This window comes from Cyphomyrmex costatus, unplaced genomic scaffold (assembly GCF_001594065.2).
Source record: "Cyphomyrmex costatus isolate MS0001 unplaced genomic scaffold, Ccosl1.0 scaffold17, whole genome shotgun sequence".
NCBI classification, from domain to species: domain Eukaryota; kingdom Metazoa; phylum Arthropoda; class Insecta; order Hymenoptera; family Formicidae; genus Cyphomyrmex; species Cyphomyrmex costatus.
In genome coordinates this window covers 1-13,025 of record NW_017275715.1, presented here as the reverse complement: position 1 = coordinate 13,025, position 13,025 = coordinate 1, and the positions used below count along the sequence as shown (strand labels likewise).

General features: G+C 34.3%; 1 protein-coding gene and 1 pseudogene across 1 annotated transcript; one reads left to right on the top strand and one right to left on the bottom strand.

The window, feature by feature from the left end:
• Positions 1-2,055: 2,055 nt before the first annotated feature.
• LOC108771942 (replication factor C subunit 4) lies at positions 2,056-6,549 on the bottom strand. Its single transcript, XM_018537364.1, has 6 exons — positions 6,407-6,549; positions 4,914-5,189; positions 3,171-3,564; positions 2,971-3,084; positions 2,767-2,850; positions 2,056-2,142 (listed from the first exon to the last, which is right to left on the bottom strand). The coding sequence occupies exons 1-6, from the start codon at positions 6,520-6,522 to the stop codon at positions 2,056-2,058; spliced, it is 1,071 nt and encodes a 356-aa protein (XP_018392866.1). The 5' UTR covers positions 6,523-6,549.
• Positions 6,550-7,896: 1,347 nt separating this feature from the next.
• Positions 7,897-10,954, top strand: LOC108771897 (cytoplasmic dynein 1 intermediate chain-like; annotated as a pseudogene).
• The last annotated feature ends 2,071 nt before the right edge of the window (positions 10,955-13,025 follow it).

Here is a 13,025-nt window from a genome sequence, read left to right as displayed (position 1 = left end):
CTCTCTCTCTCTCTCTCTCTCTCTCTCTCTCTCTCTTTCTCTCCTTTCTCTCCGGAAGTCACGACCTCTACGCCAGCGGGCGAGAGAAAGAGAGGGAGAGATATTGCCGAGGAGAGAACGACGTGACTCCGAAACGTCGTTACTTCAAAACGACGTAGCAAAGGACGATGCTGCAGCGGTTGCGTCGTTCACGCCCCCGTTCCTTCCCGTCCGTTCCCCTGTCTTCCACGACGCGACACCGACCACGGGGACGCCGTTCGCACGGGGGGGGAGGAGGCGTCGGCGGCGACCTTCCACCACTCGCGGAATAACAATGATCCACCCGCGTTATCGGGAACGTGGAGACGTGGCTCCGTCGTGTCGGGGAACGAGGCTAGACAGCGCTCTAGAGGCACAGAGTACGGCGATCGGGGGGGGATGGGGGGAAGGGGGAGGAGAGGGGGAGAGAGGGCGGAGAGCAAGAGTGAGAGAGCGTTAGAGCCGTTTTCTTTCCGGAGCGAAAAGGGAACCCGAACTGCGCTCGCGACGAGGAAATGACGTACGTGCTGCTGAACGCGGCCACCGGCTGCCGAACACGAAAATGCGCACGTTGTCCCCTTTTTTTTTTTGTTAATACCCCTCACAAACGACACGTCCCCGTAGAGAGCGAGCGGCGACGGCGGCGGTCTCGCGGCTCTCGCCTCCTTCCTCGCCAACGCCTACACGATACACATTGCACGCAGTAGCAACGACGCCCCTACACCCTACACACCGAGCGTCAGTGGCGCTCAGCGAACAGCGTCGACACCGAGACGCTGAGAGCCCCGTTTCCAACGACGCCGGGATGGATTTTCTGTGTAATTGAGGGCGTTTCTTCTTCTACACGTTAAGAATTTTTTTCAAGAGTTTATTACAATTTGTATTTGACGCTTTGATTGTTCGTGATGACATTTTGTTTTTTAAAGTCCGAAAAATTAAATCCGAAGTGAAATGTAGGGATATTTTAGGTGCGTATTTGTGAGATTGGTCAGCATGAAGCACTTCCTACATTTTCTAGTAAATGTGGCGCTAATGTGTTTAGTTTATTTTTAGAGATATATATATCCCTAGATATAAAATATCGGACATACTAGTGATATTTTACTTGGTTTTTGTTCCCTAGTTAGTTATAAACTTTTTAAGACTCAACAGGAGACCTCTGCTGAAACGAATTTTTTTTTTAAACATACTGAAAAATTTGCAATGTAATTGTGATATTCATAATTAAAGAAAGTCGTCTGCAAGTCTTTCTAAAGCGATTTTTTTTTTTAAAGAAAAGAAATCGTTCTGATATCTGCACTGTAGTGCAGTAGAGATGTAGATAATTTCACTTATAATAAATGTTAAGGACTAAATTGCAAAATCTGTACTTTGTATGAACTTTTGTAGCTTCATAAAATACAAGTCAGGGGGCCTATTCTGTACACGCTTACCGACAACTGTCGGTGTCGTCAAGTAGCGATAGCCAATAAGAATCGCTCTTTTCTCGTAGAACAGTCCATATCATTGGTTATCGCTACTTAACGACACCGACAGTTGTCGGTAAGCGTATACAAAATAGGCCCCCAGAAGTCTCATGATAAAATATTTCTAAGAGACAAAATCTGCTAAATTATAGATATCTGCATCGCAAATAAGATTGTAGATGAGTTGATCCGTCACTGTCAATCCTTGATGGGCCTTCTACAATAAGCCGTAAGTCACAAATCATAAGTCATAAGCTAGAAATGGACCAATCACAGTAGTCAATTTTTAGTTTCTTACTTCCGATTTATGACTTATGGCTTATTATAGAAGGCCCATGAAAGATCACAACTATTTTCCTTAAAACTTTTAATTCTGAAGTATTTTCAAAAATTTTGTTTGTGCGCCTTTTAGCAATCTTAACTTTACATTAATATAAATAATATAAAAGGTCAGTAAATCATTAAAAAAACGTGAACAATTCTGTAAAAATATATAAAATTTTTATAGTACTTATATAATGTAGACTTACGAATAAATAAATAACGTAAAGAGGAAAATTAATTTTTCTTATCATTTGCAAGCCATCAAGATAGTAGAAAACACATTTAACAGTTGTATATATTCATCGCTTCCTTCTGTTAATCTGTAATCACATTCCTAAAAAAAGAAAAATTAATCTTATTTAGATTGCAGTTTATATATATATATATTGTATATGTATGGCTAATTTTTCTATTCGGATTTTCAAATTCTCTAAAAGACAACAAATTGTCGAATTTTCTTATCTCTCATAAGAATATGGTAGAATTCCTTCTGCTATAGAATAGGAATAATTCGAGGTGTACTATAGTTATAGAATACCAGCAAACAAAAAAAAAGTGAGATGTGCAGGCTAAAGCAGCTATCAAATTTTCGACTAAAAAAGTAATTAATTCTTCAGAAATTTTACTACGTATACAATTTGTTGATAACACGCTTTTTGAATCTCAAGTGTATGAATAATGTATAGAAATCAAGAATATCTAAGAGGAGATTGGCGATCTTTACCGAACAATTCTGGCGTCAATCTAAAAGACTTTCATTCTGTAGGTATAACATCACAGCTATAACGATGGAAAAAGCATCAGCATGTGAAGATGTCAATACTCGAAAAAAGAAAACTAAATTGGAATTATGTAACACATACAGTTCTGCCATTATTGAAATTCCGAACAGAAGTTGAACCATTCTTGTATCATTCTTTTTGTATATGCATACACATTTGTATAAAAAGTCACTTACGCCGAGCACGTCGCCAATTATCGCCTTTTGTTTGTCAGTTAATTCATCGGAGAAGATAATTCTTTCGTTTAATTGTTCAATTACCTAAAATATACACAAATAAAATTAAACAATTTAATCAATATGCATGATAAAATTATTTATTACTTTCCTACTAATATTATTTAACAAATTTTTTGATATCTGAAATAATTAAGACAGTACCTTCGCTGCTGGATATCCTTCCAACAGCAGATTTTCAAGTAACTTCTGGACATTATTATAATTTCCTTTTTTACAAGCCTCCCACAATATACTGATTTGTTCATCGGGAATTAGCTACAGTAACAAATGCATAATTCGAAATTACTAAATTTTGTAATATAAAAAATTTCTGTTTTTTTATAAGAAATATATATATTTACTCCGATAACATCGAGTGCATCATCTGCCGTGATCTCATAGTCTTTTCCCTTCAATCGCGTGATAGATTGTAAACACATTACAGCCTGTCTTAAATCGCCACCTGATGCTTCAACAACTTTTTCTAAGACGCTTTTATCTGCTTTCAGATTTTCTTCATTGCATATGTATTCAAGCCTCGCAATACTCTTCTCATCGCTTAGTGGCTTAAATCGAAACTTAGTACAGCGCGACGCTATCGGCTTGATGATTCGTGATAGATAATTGCACACCAAACAAAAGCGCGTACTGTGCGACTCTTTCTCCATAATTCGACGAAGGGCTGTTTGCGCGGCACCAGTCATACTGTCTGCCTCGTCCAATATTATAATTTTGAATGGTGGACATTTTTTCCCACTGTAAATATAAAAAATTAATATTATTGTATTTTACAGTACACTAATCTATTTTTATAAATTTTAATTAAATAAGAGAATTATATTATGCCTCAGATTGTGCACTTTTGATCATAAACTGCAATACAGTGCGCCAGATGTTCAAAAGAAATGATCAATTCTCCAATATTCACGTCAGAATAATTCGATATATATCAATAACAAAATAATTTCGTTAGTAATAAAAAGTATTAAAAATTTACAATTAAACAAAGAAGGAAAGCTACATTTAATCAAAGCGGAGTTAATGTTTATATACATAATGATACTTTAAATTTTACAATTTCTAATTTTTTAAAATAAATTACGTGCCGATAAATTACCGATTATTTTTTCACGATTCACGCGAATATTTGAAAATTGAAGTTGTTTGCTCAAGTGTCTCAGAAGTTCACTAATCTTATAGTTCTTTCTGCAATTATGAGCATTTTTTCTGTTTTGTTGGTAATAAGAGATATCAAAATACTTCATTAATTCTCCGTGATACAACAAAATGTGCCTTTTTCTGAACAATCTTTTGCACTGAAATTCTGCAGCCATCAGACCTTTTACTGGTTCATCATTGGCATTGATCATTGAATCAAATAATTTTTAATAATTTTTTTGGTATAAGATATTATTAATACAGTAAAATTGAAAATAATTAGCCATTATAATTGATTATATATATAAAAAAGCTTTTTATGCAACAAATATACTTATTTATTACCTACTTTTCCATATTACAAAAGAATTAATTGAAAAACGTACTGTTATGTAACACATCCGGTTGCAAGATTTCGCTATAAACAGATTTATTTGTGTTGCTTGTTGTATCAAGCAATTAATTATTGTTATTGAAATCAATGAAGAAATTAATAATATCAAAAGTTAAATTATTCAATTAAAAGTTAAAAGATATAATGTATGCACATATGTAAACAAAAATTCAAAGTTAATAGATAAAATATTTTAAGATTACAAATATGAATATTCAAGGTAATAATATTATTGTATACGGCAAATTTTAAAATAAGGTATTATGTACAAATTGACATTGTATAACAATTGTAATTGATATCTTATTTTTGGAACACATAACATCACAACGGATTCATTTCTATATTATAAGTAGTAATTAGATTAGATAAAAGAATAAATCAAATAAGAGAAAGAATCCGAAGAGAAAGTACAATTTATATAAAAATTATTTTTACGTTACTTTATACATGATTAATTATTATGACCATTTTTACATAGGATTTGCAAAAAACCATAGTGGCTTTTTATAATAGAAAAGTTTCAGATTAAGAAAAGTTTACTTAAACTTACTCTGGTCCGTTAGGATTAGCTCTGCGCAATGCAAAGGATTTGATCTTATCTCTTACAACCTGAATACCTCTGTCATCAGAAGCATTCAGTTCTAGTATTCTATCCTTGTACATGCTACCAAACATCTGCCTCGCGGCTGCATGGATGATACTGGTTTTGCCGGTACCTGGTGGCCCGTAGAATAGCATATTGGGAAAATCTCCGTGTTCCATTGCCTGTCGTATCACGTTTACCACCTCCGTTTGTTCCACAATATCGTCGACATTTTTTGGTCGGCTTTAAACAAAATATAAATAAAATTAAAAAATAGTCATCCTCAAGCCTAATTCTTTTTTACCTTTTTGCATTAAAGGAAAAATAAAATCATCATTTCCAAATCGAAAGATTTAAATATAAAAAAGAATAAAGTTTAACTCTCTAGGAACTTACATCAAAATCTATAACACAGTTATGTTAATGCTGGGTCTGTAAAACAGTCTTAGGTAAAAATTATTAGGGACCTTATTAACCATTATTTAAAATTATAGCTCAAAAATTGATTTAATGATCATTTCAATTATCATTTGATTCAAGAACCCTTTAATTACGTAGATTGATTGTCAATATGTGATAAGTATCTCAGTAGATATAGAATTTCATATGAATGAAAAAATATAAGTGCCTAATACTTTTGAATAAGGCTATACTTAATATATTAACTTAAAATGCACTAATTAATTTCACGAAAATAATATAATTTATATTAAAAAATGTATGAATATTAAGTTTATTTTAATAACAATATTTTAATTTAAATTTGTAATAAAGAATATTATTGAATGAGTGTAATAAGTCTATTATCAGCTCTGGAGGAATATAATTAAATGAGTCCAATCCCATACAGATTTAGATATAGAATCATCATCTGGATACCCAAATATTCTATCCTTGTTCATAAATGTTAAACAAGAATTAAAACATCTAGATAATGATTTTGAACGCAGCTCAGTATACTTTATTCGACAGAGATCTAGGCATGTTCTTAGGAAGTCCTTGGAGATCTGTGCTATATCGAACGATCTATCCAGACAAACTATAATGTAACTATATGTATATACTCATGCAAATTTAAATAGGTCTGTAGATCCATCCAGACACGTTAGTTTTAAAGTTAATAATAAATTTTGTAACTTTGAATAACAATGTTAATATTGTTATATTATTACGCAGATATTAAATGGCTAAAAAAACTGCGTAATGATAATACAATTACACTTAAGAATTATAGAACCATGGCAGACAAAGAACTCAAGCAACATGACATAAGCAGTAAGCTAATTGATTAATCACAATAGAAATTGTAATATAAACAGTAGCTAATTCAACATATTGATTTCTTTACTGTTTACGTCTCATTGCTTAAGATTTTCTGTACGCCATGGCTCTTACAGAATCTCAGTGCAGAATGTCTCTTTCTGTTAAAAGGTTAATTTTATCTTCCCCCACGCACTTACTATTTTTCCACCCATGGCGTCAGGTCCTTCTTGTTGTCCTTGGCGTGAGAGGTCGATTGTTTCTTCACCTCCGCTGCTGGAGCACCTAATTTTCCGGTTTTCAGAAAAGCGTGCATCCTTTTAATTTTAGCTACAACAATGAACGACAAACGGACAAACGCAATACGCACCAGCTTTGTACGAGCTCTTTCCCGCCCATTCATCGCCATCTAGTTTCAAACTAAGCAACTAAATCCATACTCATTATGCCTGGTTTATACTTCAGGCTAAAGCGGGGAGCACAGACTTTTGCATAACGCATAAAGCATGTGCATAAGGAATTTCATTGGCCCATTTTCTTATGCATGAGTCAATGGACCAATCAGATTCTTTATGTATATGGTTTATGCGTTATGCAAAAGTCTGTGCTCCCCGCTTTAATCCCAAGAACCTAAAATTCAACCAATTAAAGCTGCCAGTTCTAACCAAAATTTGAACTCTATTGGCTGAATTTTAGGATTAAGCCTTAAGACCGAAGCATAAACCAGGCATTACTCACAACAAGTGACACAGACAACGGTGTGACAGTGTATCAGTATGTCCTTGTTGTTCGCCAATGTTAAACAAGGTCAAAAAATTCGACCCACAGTGTGGCTGTGCCACAGCCACAAAGAAAAATAGCAGCAAATGAAAAATCAAGTACATATTCTTGAAGGGCTATTTTTTTGCTAATTTTTTGCTCTATTCTCGACTTTTTTTATTCACCGTTTATGTTAAAAAATTCGACCCACAGTGTGGCTGTGCCACAGCCACAAAGAAAAATAGCAGTAAATGAATAATCAAGTACATATTCTTGAAGAGCGATTTTTTTGCTAATTTTTTGCTCTATTCTCGATTTTTTTAATTCACCGTTTATGTTAAAAAATTCGACCCACAGTGTGGCTGTGCTGACTCGCGTACAAGAGTAAAGTACATTAAAGCAATCAATTGCCGGGATCATTTTGGTCTCAAAATGTTTCTAGAATTATTTGCTCTAAGAATATCCAGAATCTGATTTTTTTGCTCATCGTTTACGTCGAAAAATTCGACCCACAGTGTGGCTGTGCTGACTCGCGTACAAGAGTAAAGTACATTAAAGCAATCAATTGCCGGGATCATGTATATGTATATATAATTTATTTAAAATAAAAACACGCGCGATATATTTTAACACATTTGTAAAAAAAATGGGTGTAATATACAACTTTAATGTTAATACTTTTAAGGGTAATAATAAACATCACGCGCATGTAAGTAAACATACATATAATTGCAAGAATATTTATTCTGATCCACATTTTATGTAGCGCGAATACGATACATTATACAAACCGCGAATATCTACTTATCATCAGTCTTGAAAAGTAGATGCGTTATCCTCAGAATAGAGGATCTTGCATGTAGTTTACATCCACTTCTTCAGAGGGCAGTAGTGCGCGGCAGCATTTTGCGGTTACAGGTTTTAGGCCGTCATGTCCTCTCTCAGGTTTCTGCACAGATGTAGACATCTGTGGCTGTTACTTTGTTTGGAAGCGCCTCTATGTCCACAAAACGTAGACATTGAACTATGTAGCCACGATCGTGTCGGTAAAGTCCACGATTTTTGGTTCAAATCTTCCCTATGTCCATGATTTTTGGTTCGAATCTTCCCTATGTCCATGATTATCGGTCCGTTAGATAGACGAAGACAACCGATCGATCAAAATAAAAATAGGTTATGCATGCACAATGAATAAACGCTAGTAAACGCACTTTACATGCTTTTTATGATTATTTACTGGTTGACAAGAGGAGTAAGTACAGCTTTGACCCACTTTTACAGATAATCTTATTATTTTGCTTTATTTTTATCTTTGTTTTTCTAAAAACACGCTAGATATGTAATATCTCTCTCTCTCTCTCTCTCTCTCTCTCTCTCTCTCTCTCTCTCTCGCTCTTGACATTTGAAATATAAAAATAAATACAAAAATGTTAGGATTTCAACAGAATGCACAGTGTTGATTTTTTTTATAAGTATAAATTTAAGATAAAAAAATAAATTATTGCTCTATAAATATATATATATCCTTTAAAGTTATTAATTATATTAATTATTAATTCTTTAAAGTGTTTTAATGTTTGCCGAAAAATAATTAGTTTCTTTTTAAATATAAAAGCAGTACTTTTAAAAGATTTAATAGGTTTATTAGAATAGCGAGTTTTGAATAAATATGTAGCTCAGTATAAGTATATAGCTAGGTAATTATATTCAATTTGTAGCGGAACCAGCTTATTCACCACAGTTTTGACATTTGATGATGGCTAAGCCGAAGATGAAGAAAATAGCTTGCCACATATGGACGGTTTCCAGAGTAAACTTCCACCAAGAATATTTTCTCAACCGCAAAGTTAAGGAGGGTCAGTCTACTACTATTACACAGGTAGAGCAAGAGAAAGAGAATCCTAAAAAAGAAGGTGCGTAAATTATCGATCTTTTACATTTTATTTCTGTTTATTAATAAAAAATTTTGTTTTATTAATTCTGTAGTATGAAAACTTAGCGAAGAAGAGAAGCAAATAATTATCCTATCAGAACACTTTCAATGATCACACTAGCAGAATTATAAAAAGAGAATTGTAAAAATTGAGTGAATCGGTTGCATGTCTATACCGATTATGCTGATACTATGGACGGCGAAGATGGAATGTAAGTAAAAAAACAACAAATTGAAAGACTTTGTAATAAATTGTTCGCAGATTTTAAAATTCTTATTAATATTTAATTACTAATATCCTTATGAAGATGTTTATTAGCATAAAAAAATATTAAACCAAAATAGTATAATAACACTTTTATTAAATCGCTTGTCAATTTAATAAAAATGCTAAAACTACTCTGATTATACTCATGATGGCGTTTGAAACGGAAAAAAATTTTGGTTCGAAATTTACAGAATCACATATGTATATAAATTCATACAGAAATATTTAAGCACTAAGATCCGCTTCGACCAAATTTTCATATTTAATTATATTAAAAGATTTTTTTTGTTTCTAGGGTATAGTTGCTTGAGTAAACACGTTTTTTTATATATGGTATACATGATTATTTTGAATTTGCAGGAATGAGAGCTGTCATCAACGACTATGGCTGAATCGCTTGTTCATTTGTGAGCGATGGTCTTGTAATCGTTGTGTAACCTCCATGAATTGGTCACCGCAGTTCCCCGAGCTTTTAGCGACTTCGTACAACAATAATGACGACGTTCCTAACGGTGTATATCTGATCTGGAACACGAAATTCAAAAAAATAACTCCAGAGTTTATCTTTCACTGTCAGTCACCCATTATATCGATTATGTTCGCAAGATTCCATCCAAACTTGATCCTGGATATAGCAGGCATGGCTTACTTTGGTCAAATCGTGTTATTGGACAACCGAGTACAAAAAAAGACTCCCATACAACGTACCCCTTTGTCTGCTACAGCACATACTGTAAGTGACTTATCATTTTTTAACATAGCTTAATTGGTTAATTAAGATTTTAGCTTCTAAGTTTAGAATGCAAGAGAACAAAGAAATCATTTATTTTGCAGCATCTAGTATACTGCTCGAACGTTGTTGGAGCACAAAACGCACACAATTTGATTAGCATTTCGACAGACGGTAAATTATGCTCGTGGAGTTTGGACATGCTGTTACAACCGCAAAAGACATTGGAATTGCACAGAAGCAATCTAAAGCAATCGCCGCTATGTGTTTGGTCTTCCCGCACTGCTAATAATTTCGTCATAGGAAGTGAGGACGAAACTGTTTACTCAGGTAAGTGCAATTGCCATTGTATGTGAAAATGTTGAAAAATAATCTGTAAAAATTATTAACATTTTAACATTTTGTTGAATAGCCTGTCGACATGGTAGCCGCGTTGGATTGACGGAAACATGTGAGGTCATCGGGGACCTGTCACTGGTATTAGCGCACAGGCAGTGTAAGGCGATATAGACTTCTCCCATCTATTCCTGATATCTTTCCTCGACTAGACTATCAAACTTTGGAGCCTGAAAGAGAACAAATCGCTCTACTCTTTTGAGCATAATGACGACTACGTTTATGACGTTTCTTGGTCTCCAATACATCTGGTGCTGTTCGCCGCTGTTGACAATTCGGGAGAGACAATTCAAGATACGGAGGTATCTACCGCCAGCGTTGTCGTTGACTGATGTCCTGCTCTGAATAAAGTATCATGGACGCCAAACGACGATACTGGTAAAATATGGGTCTATGACGTCGCCGAAGTACGTATGATGATACTTCAAAATTTTTCTTGACTGTTTATTTGGCACAATTGCGTACTGAAACTTATACTATATTATACTTAATTTTTTGTTCATTACAGCATCTATAGCTCATCCAAGAATTGATGAATGGAACAAATTCGTGTATACGCAACAGGGCCTGAAGAATAACAAAATGATGAAGAACTGGATAAGCTTAACCTTAGTTCTGGGTCGTCTTCGTTAACATCTATTTCATCAGTTTCTCTTAGATAAAAATTCATGTAATTTAACTTGCTCTAATAATTTTATCTTGCAATTGATTACATTTGCAATCGTATAAGTAAAACTTATCTAGCTTGTAACAATAATAAAATAAGAATAAAGGCAATAAGCAAGAATATAATAAAGATGTTGGAAATTAATTTATTATGTTACACTTGATAAAAAGGACTGTTTGCGTTTCTAACTCACAGAGTTTTCTTTAGCGGTGTTAACACACAATTTTTTAAATGAATAAACGCAGAAAAAAACCTTAAGTTTAAATATAAAATATTTGGTAGATTTTTTAATGATATATGTAAGTAGCAATTTTATCACAATGATAGGCTTTGTAACAAGTGCATTCTATTTGGCGATGCAAGTTGACATAAGAATTATTTTAGCTTTCTTGACATTAGCAGAAAAATCTGAGAGGCAATGCCGGCTATTTTCCTATTACCGTCAAAATCGCTTATACACTTGTCAGTACATTTATTTTTGAGAAAACTACTTAGCTACATTTATTTTCTAATTCTATCAAGGCAGGGGGAAATCATATAGCAGAAAATACGTCAAAAATGCAAGAGACGTAATTTGCAAACCGAAAACAGATGTACGGACGATTTCGTAGAAATAACAGGAAAAAGACCGATATGAATTCATTTAATTATAATATTTAAATTGATATTTAATTTTCATAAATACGAATATAGTTTCTAACCTATATTCAGAATGTGTTTTAATGTTTGAAACTTCACAGTAACGTGAATTATGTTTTAAATACGCATTATCATAGTAAAATTGCGTTTTAAATATATGCCAACTTCTCTATCTTCACGAAACGCACAACACCAAAATCTGAAAAATACTGAAAATTTTTGCGCGTCGCACTTTATATACTTCAATAGAAAGCTAGCGGTGATCAAATCAGCGCTTGAATACGCGCTTCGCGCTTATTGGTTGACTGCGAGTGGTGGGGTTCGAATCTGATCGGAGCATATAAATATCGCGTAACTCGCAGTTACACGCTTTTGCGAGTCGGCCAGGGGATGGGTGTGCACCTGTCATGTCACGTTGGATTCGTTGGAATAGTTCGCTCTCTTGTTTCGCACTGTAATCTTTCCTCTGGAAAGAATTACCACTTACGACTATCTCCGCAAGTATTCTGGTCTCCATTTTATCTTCGGAAGCATCCTGATCCTGACTATCTTCGGAAGTATCCTGATCTCCGCTATCTCCAGACGCGTCCTGATTTCCTGAAGTATCCTCATCTTTCCAGAGAATAAAACAACGAGAACGACGCGGAATTATTTACCAACGAGGTAATTACTAATAATTATTATTAAATTATTAAAATTTTGACACGCGACGCGAGAAAATTTTAAAAACAATCATCTTGAACTCGCGAATATTTTTACTCGTTTGCTCGAAAATTAAGACATAAGTGATATGGTCGCGTCGCTTTTTCTAACGTGAAGTGATCGCACGCGGAAAACGACGCCACTTCCCTATTTTTTACATTCACGTTTTATTCGCGGAATGTGACGGGGATGACGCAGAGTGGCAGCGCAATCAAATGTAATTAAAACCTAAACTTGTATTTAATAATTTTTCGATATTTATCACGCAATTAGAGTGATCACGCAATGATACGTAGTTTTATCCATATAAAATACGGAACGCATTAGCTATAGCGATACTATGCTCGCGTTGCGTCGCTGCAGGTCGCTGCAGGTATAGACGCGCAAAAACGAAGATTCTTCGTCTTCTCTTAGTTAAATTCTACGCGTCATTATTTAGTCATTTATAAATTGTGGTAGATATGAAACGGATTCTGAGACGAGTATATAATAGTAATTGAAACTTAAACCTATAAATTTGTCGTTTGTTGCAGAGAAGGACGCGCATATTTTTACAACGATTTGCTTCAACTGTCCACGCAAAGTAAGGGAGGAGAAGAGAGTTACAAAAGCTGGCTCGACAACTTCGTGTATAAAAAGGAGAGGGACGCCGATAGAACAATGGAAACTTATTTAAAAAGCGGAAGTCCTTTGGGAATTTTTTAAAAATATACAACAAAATCAGG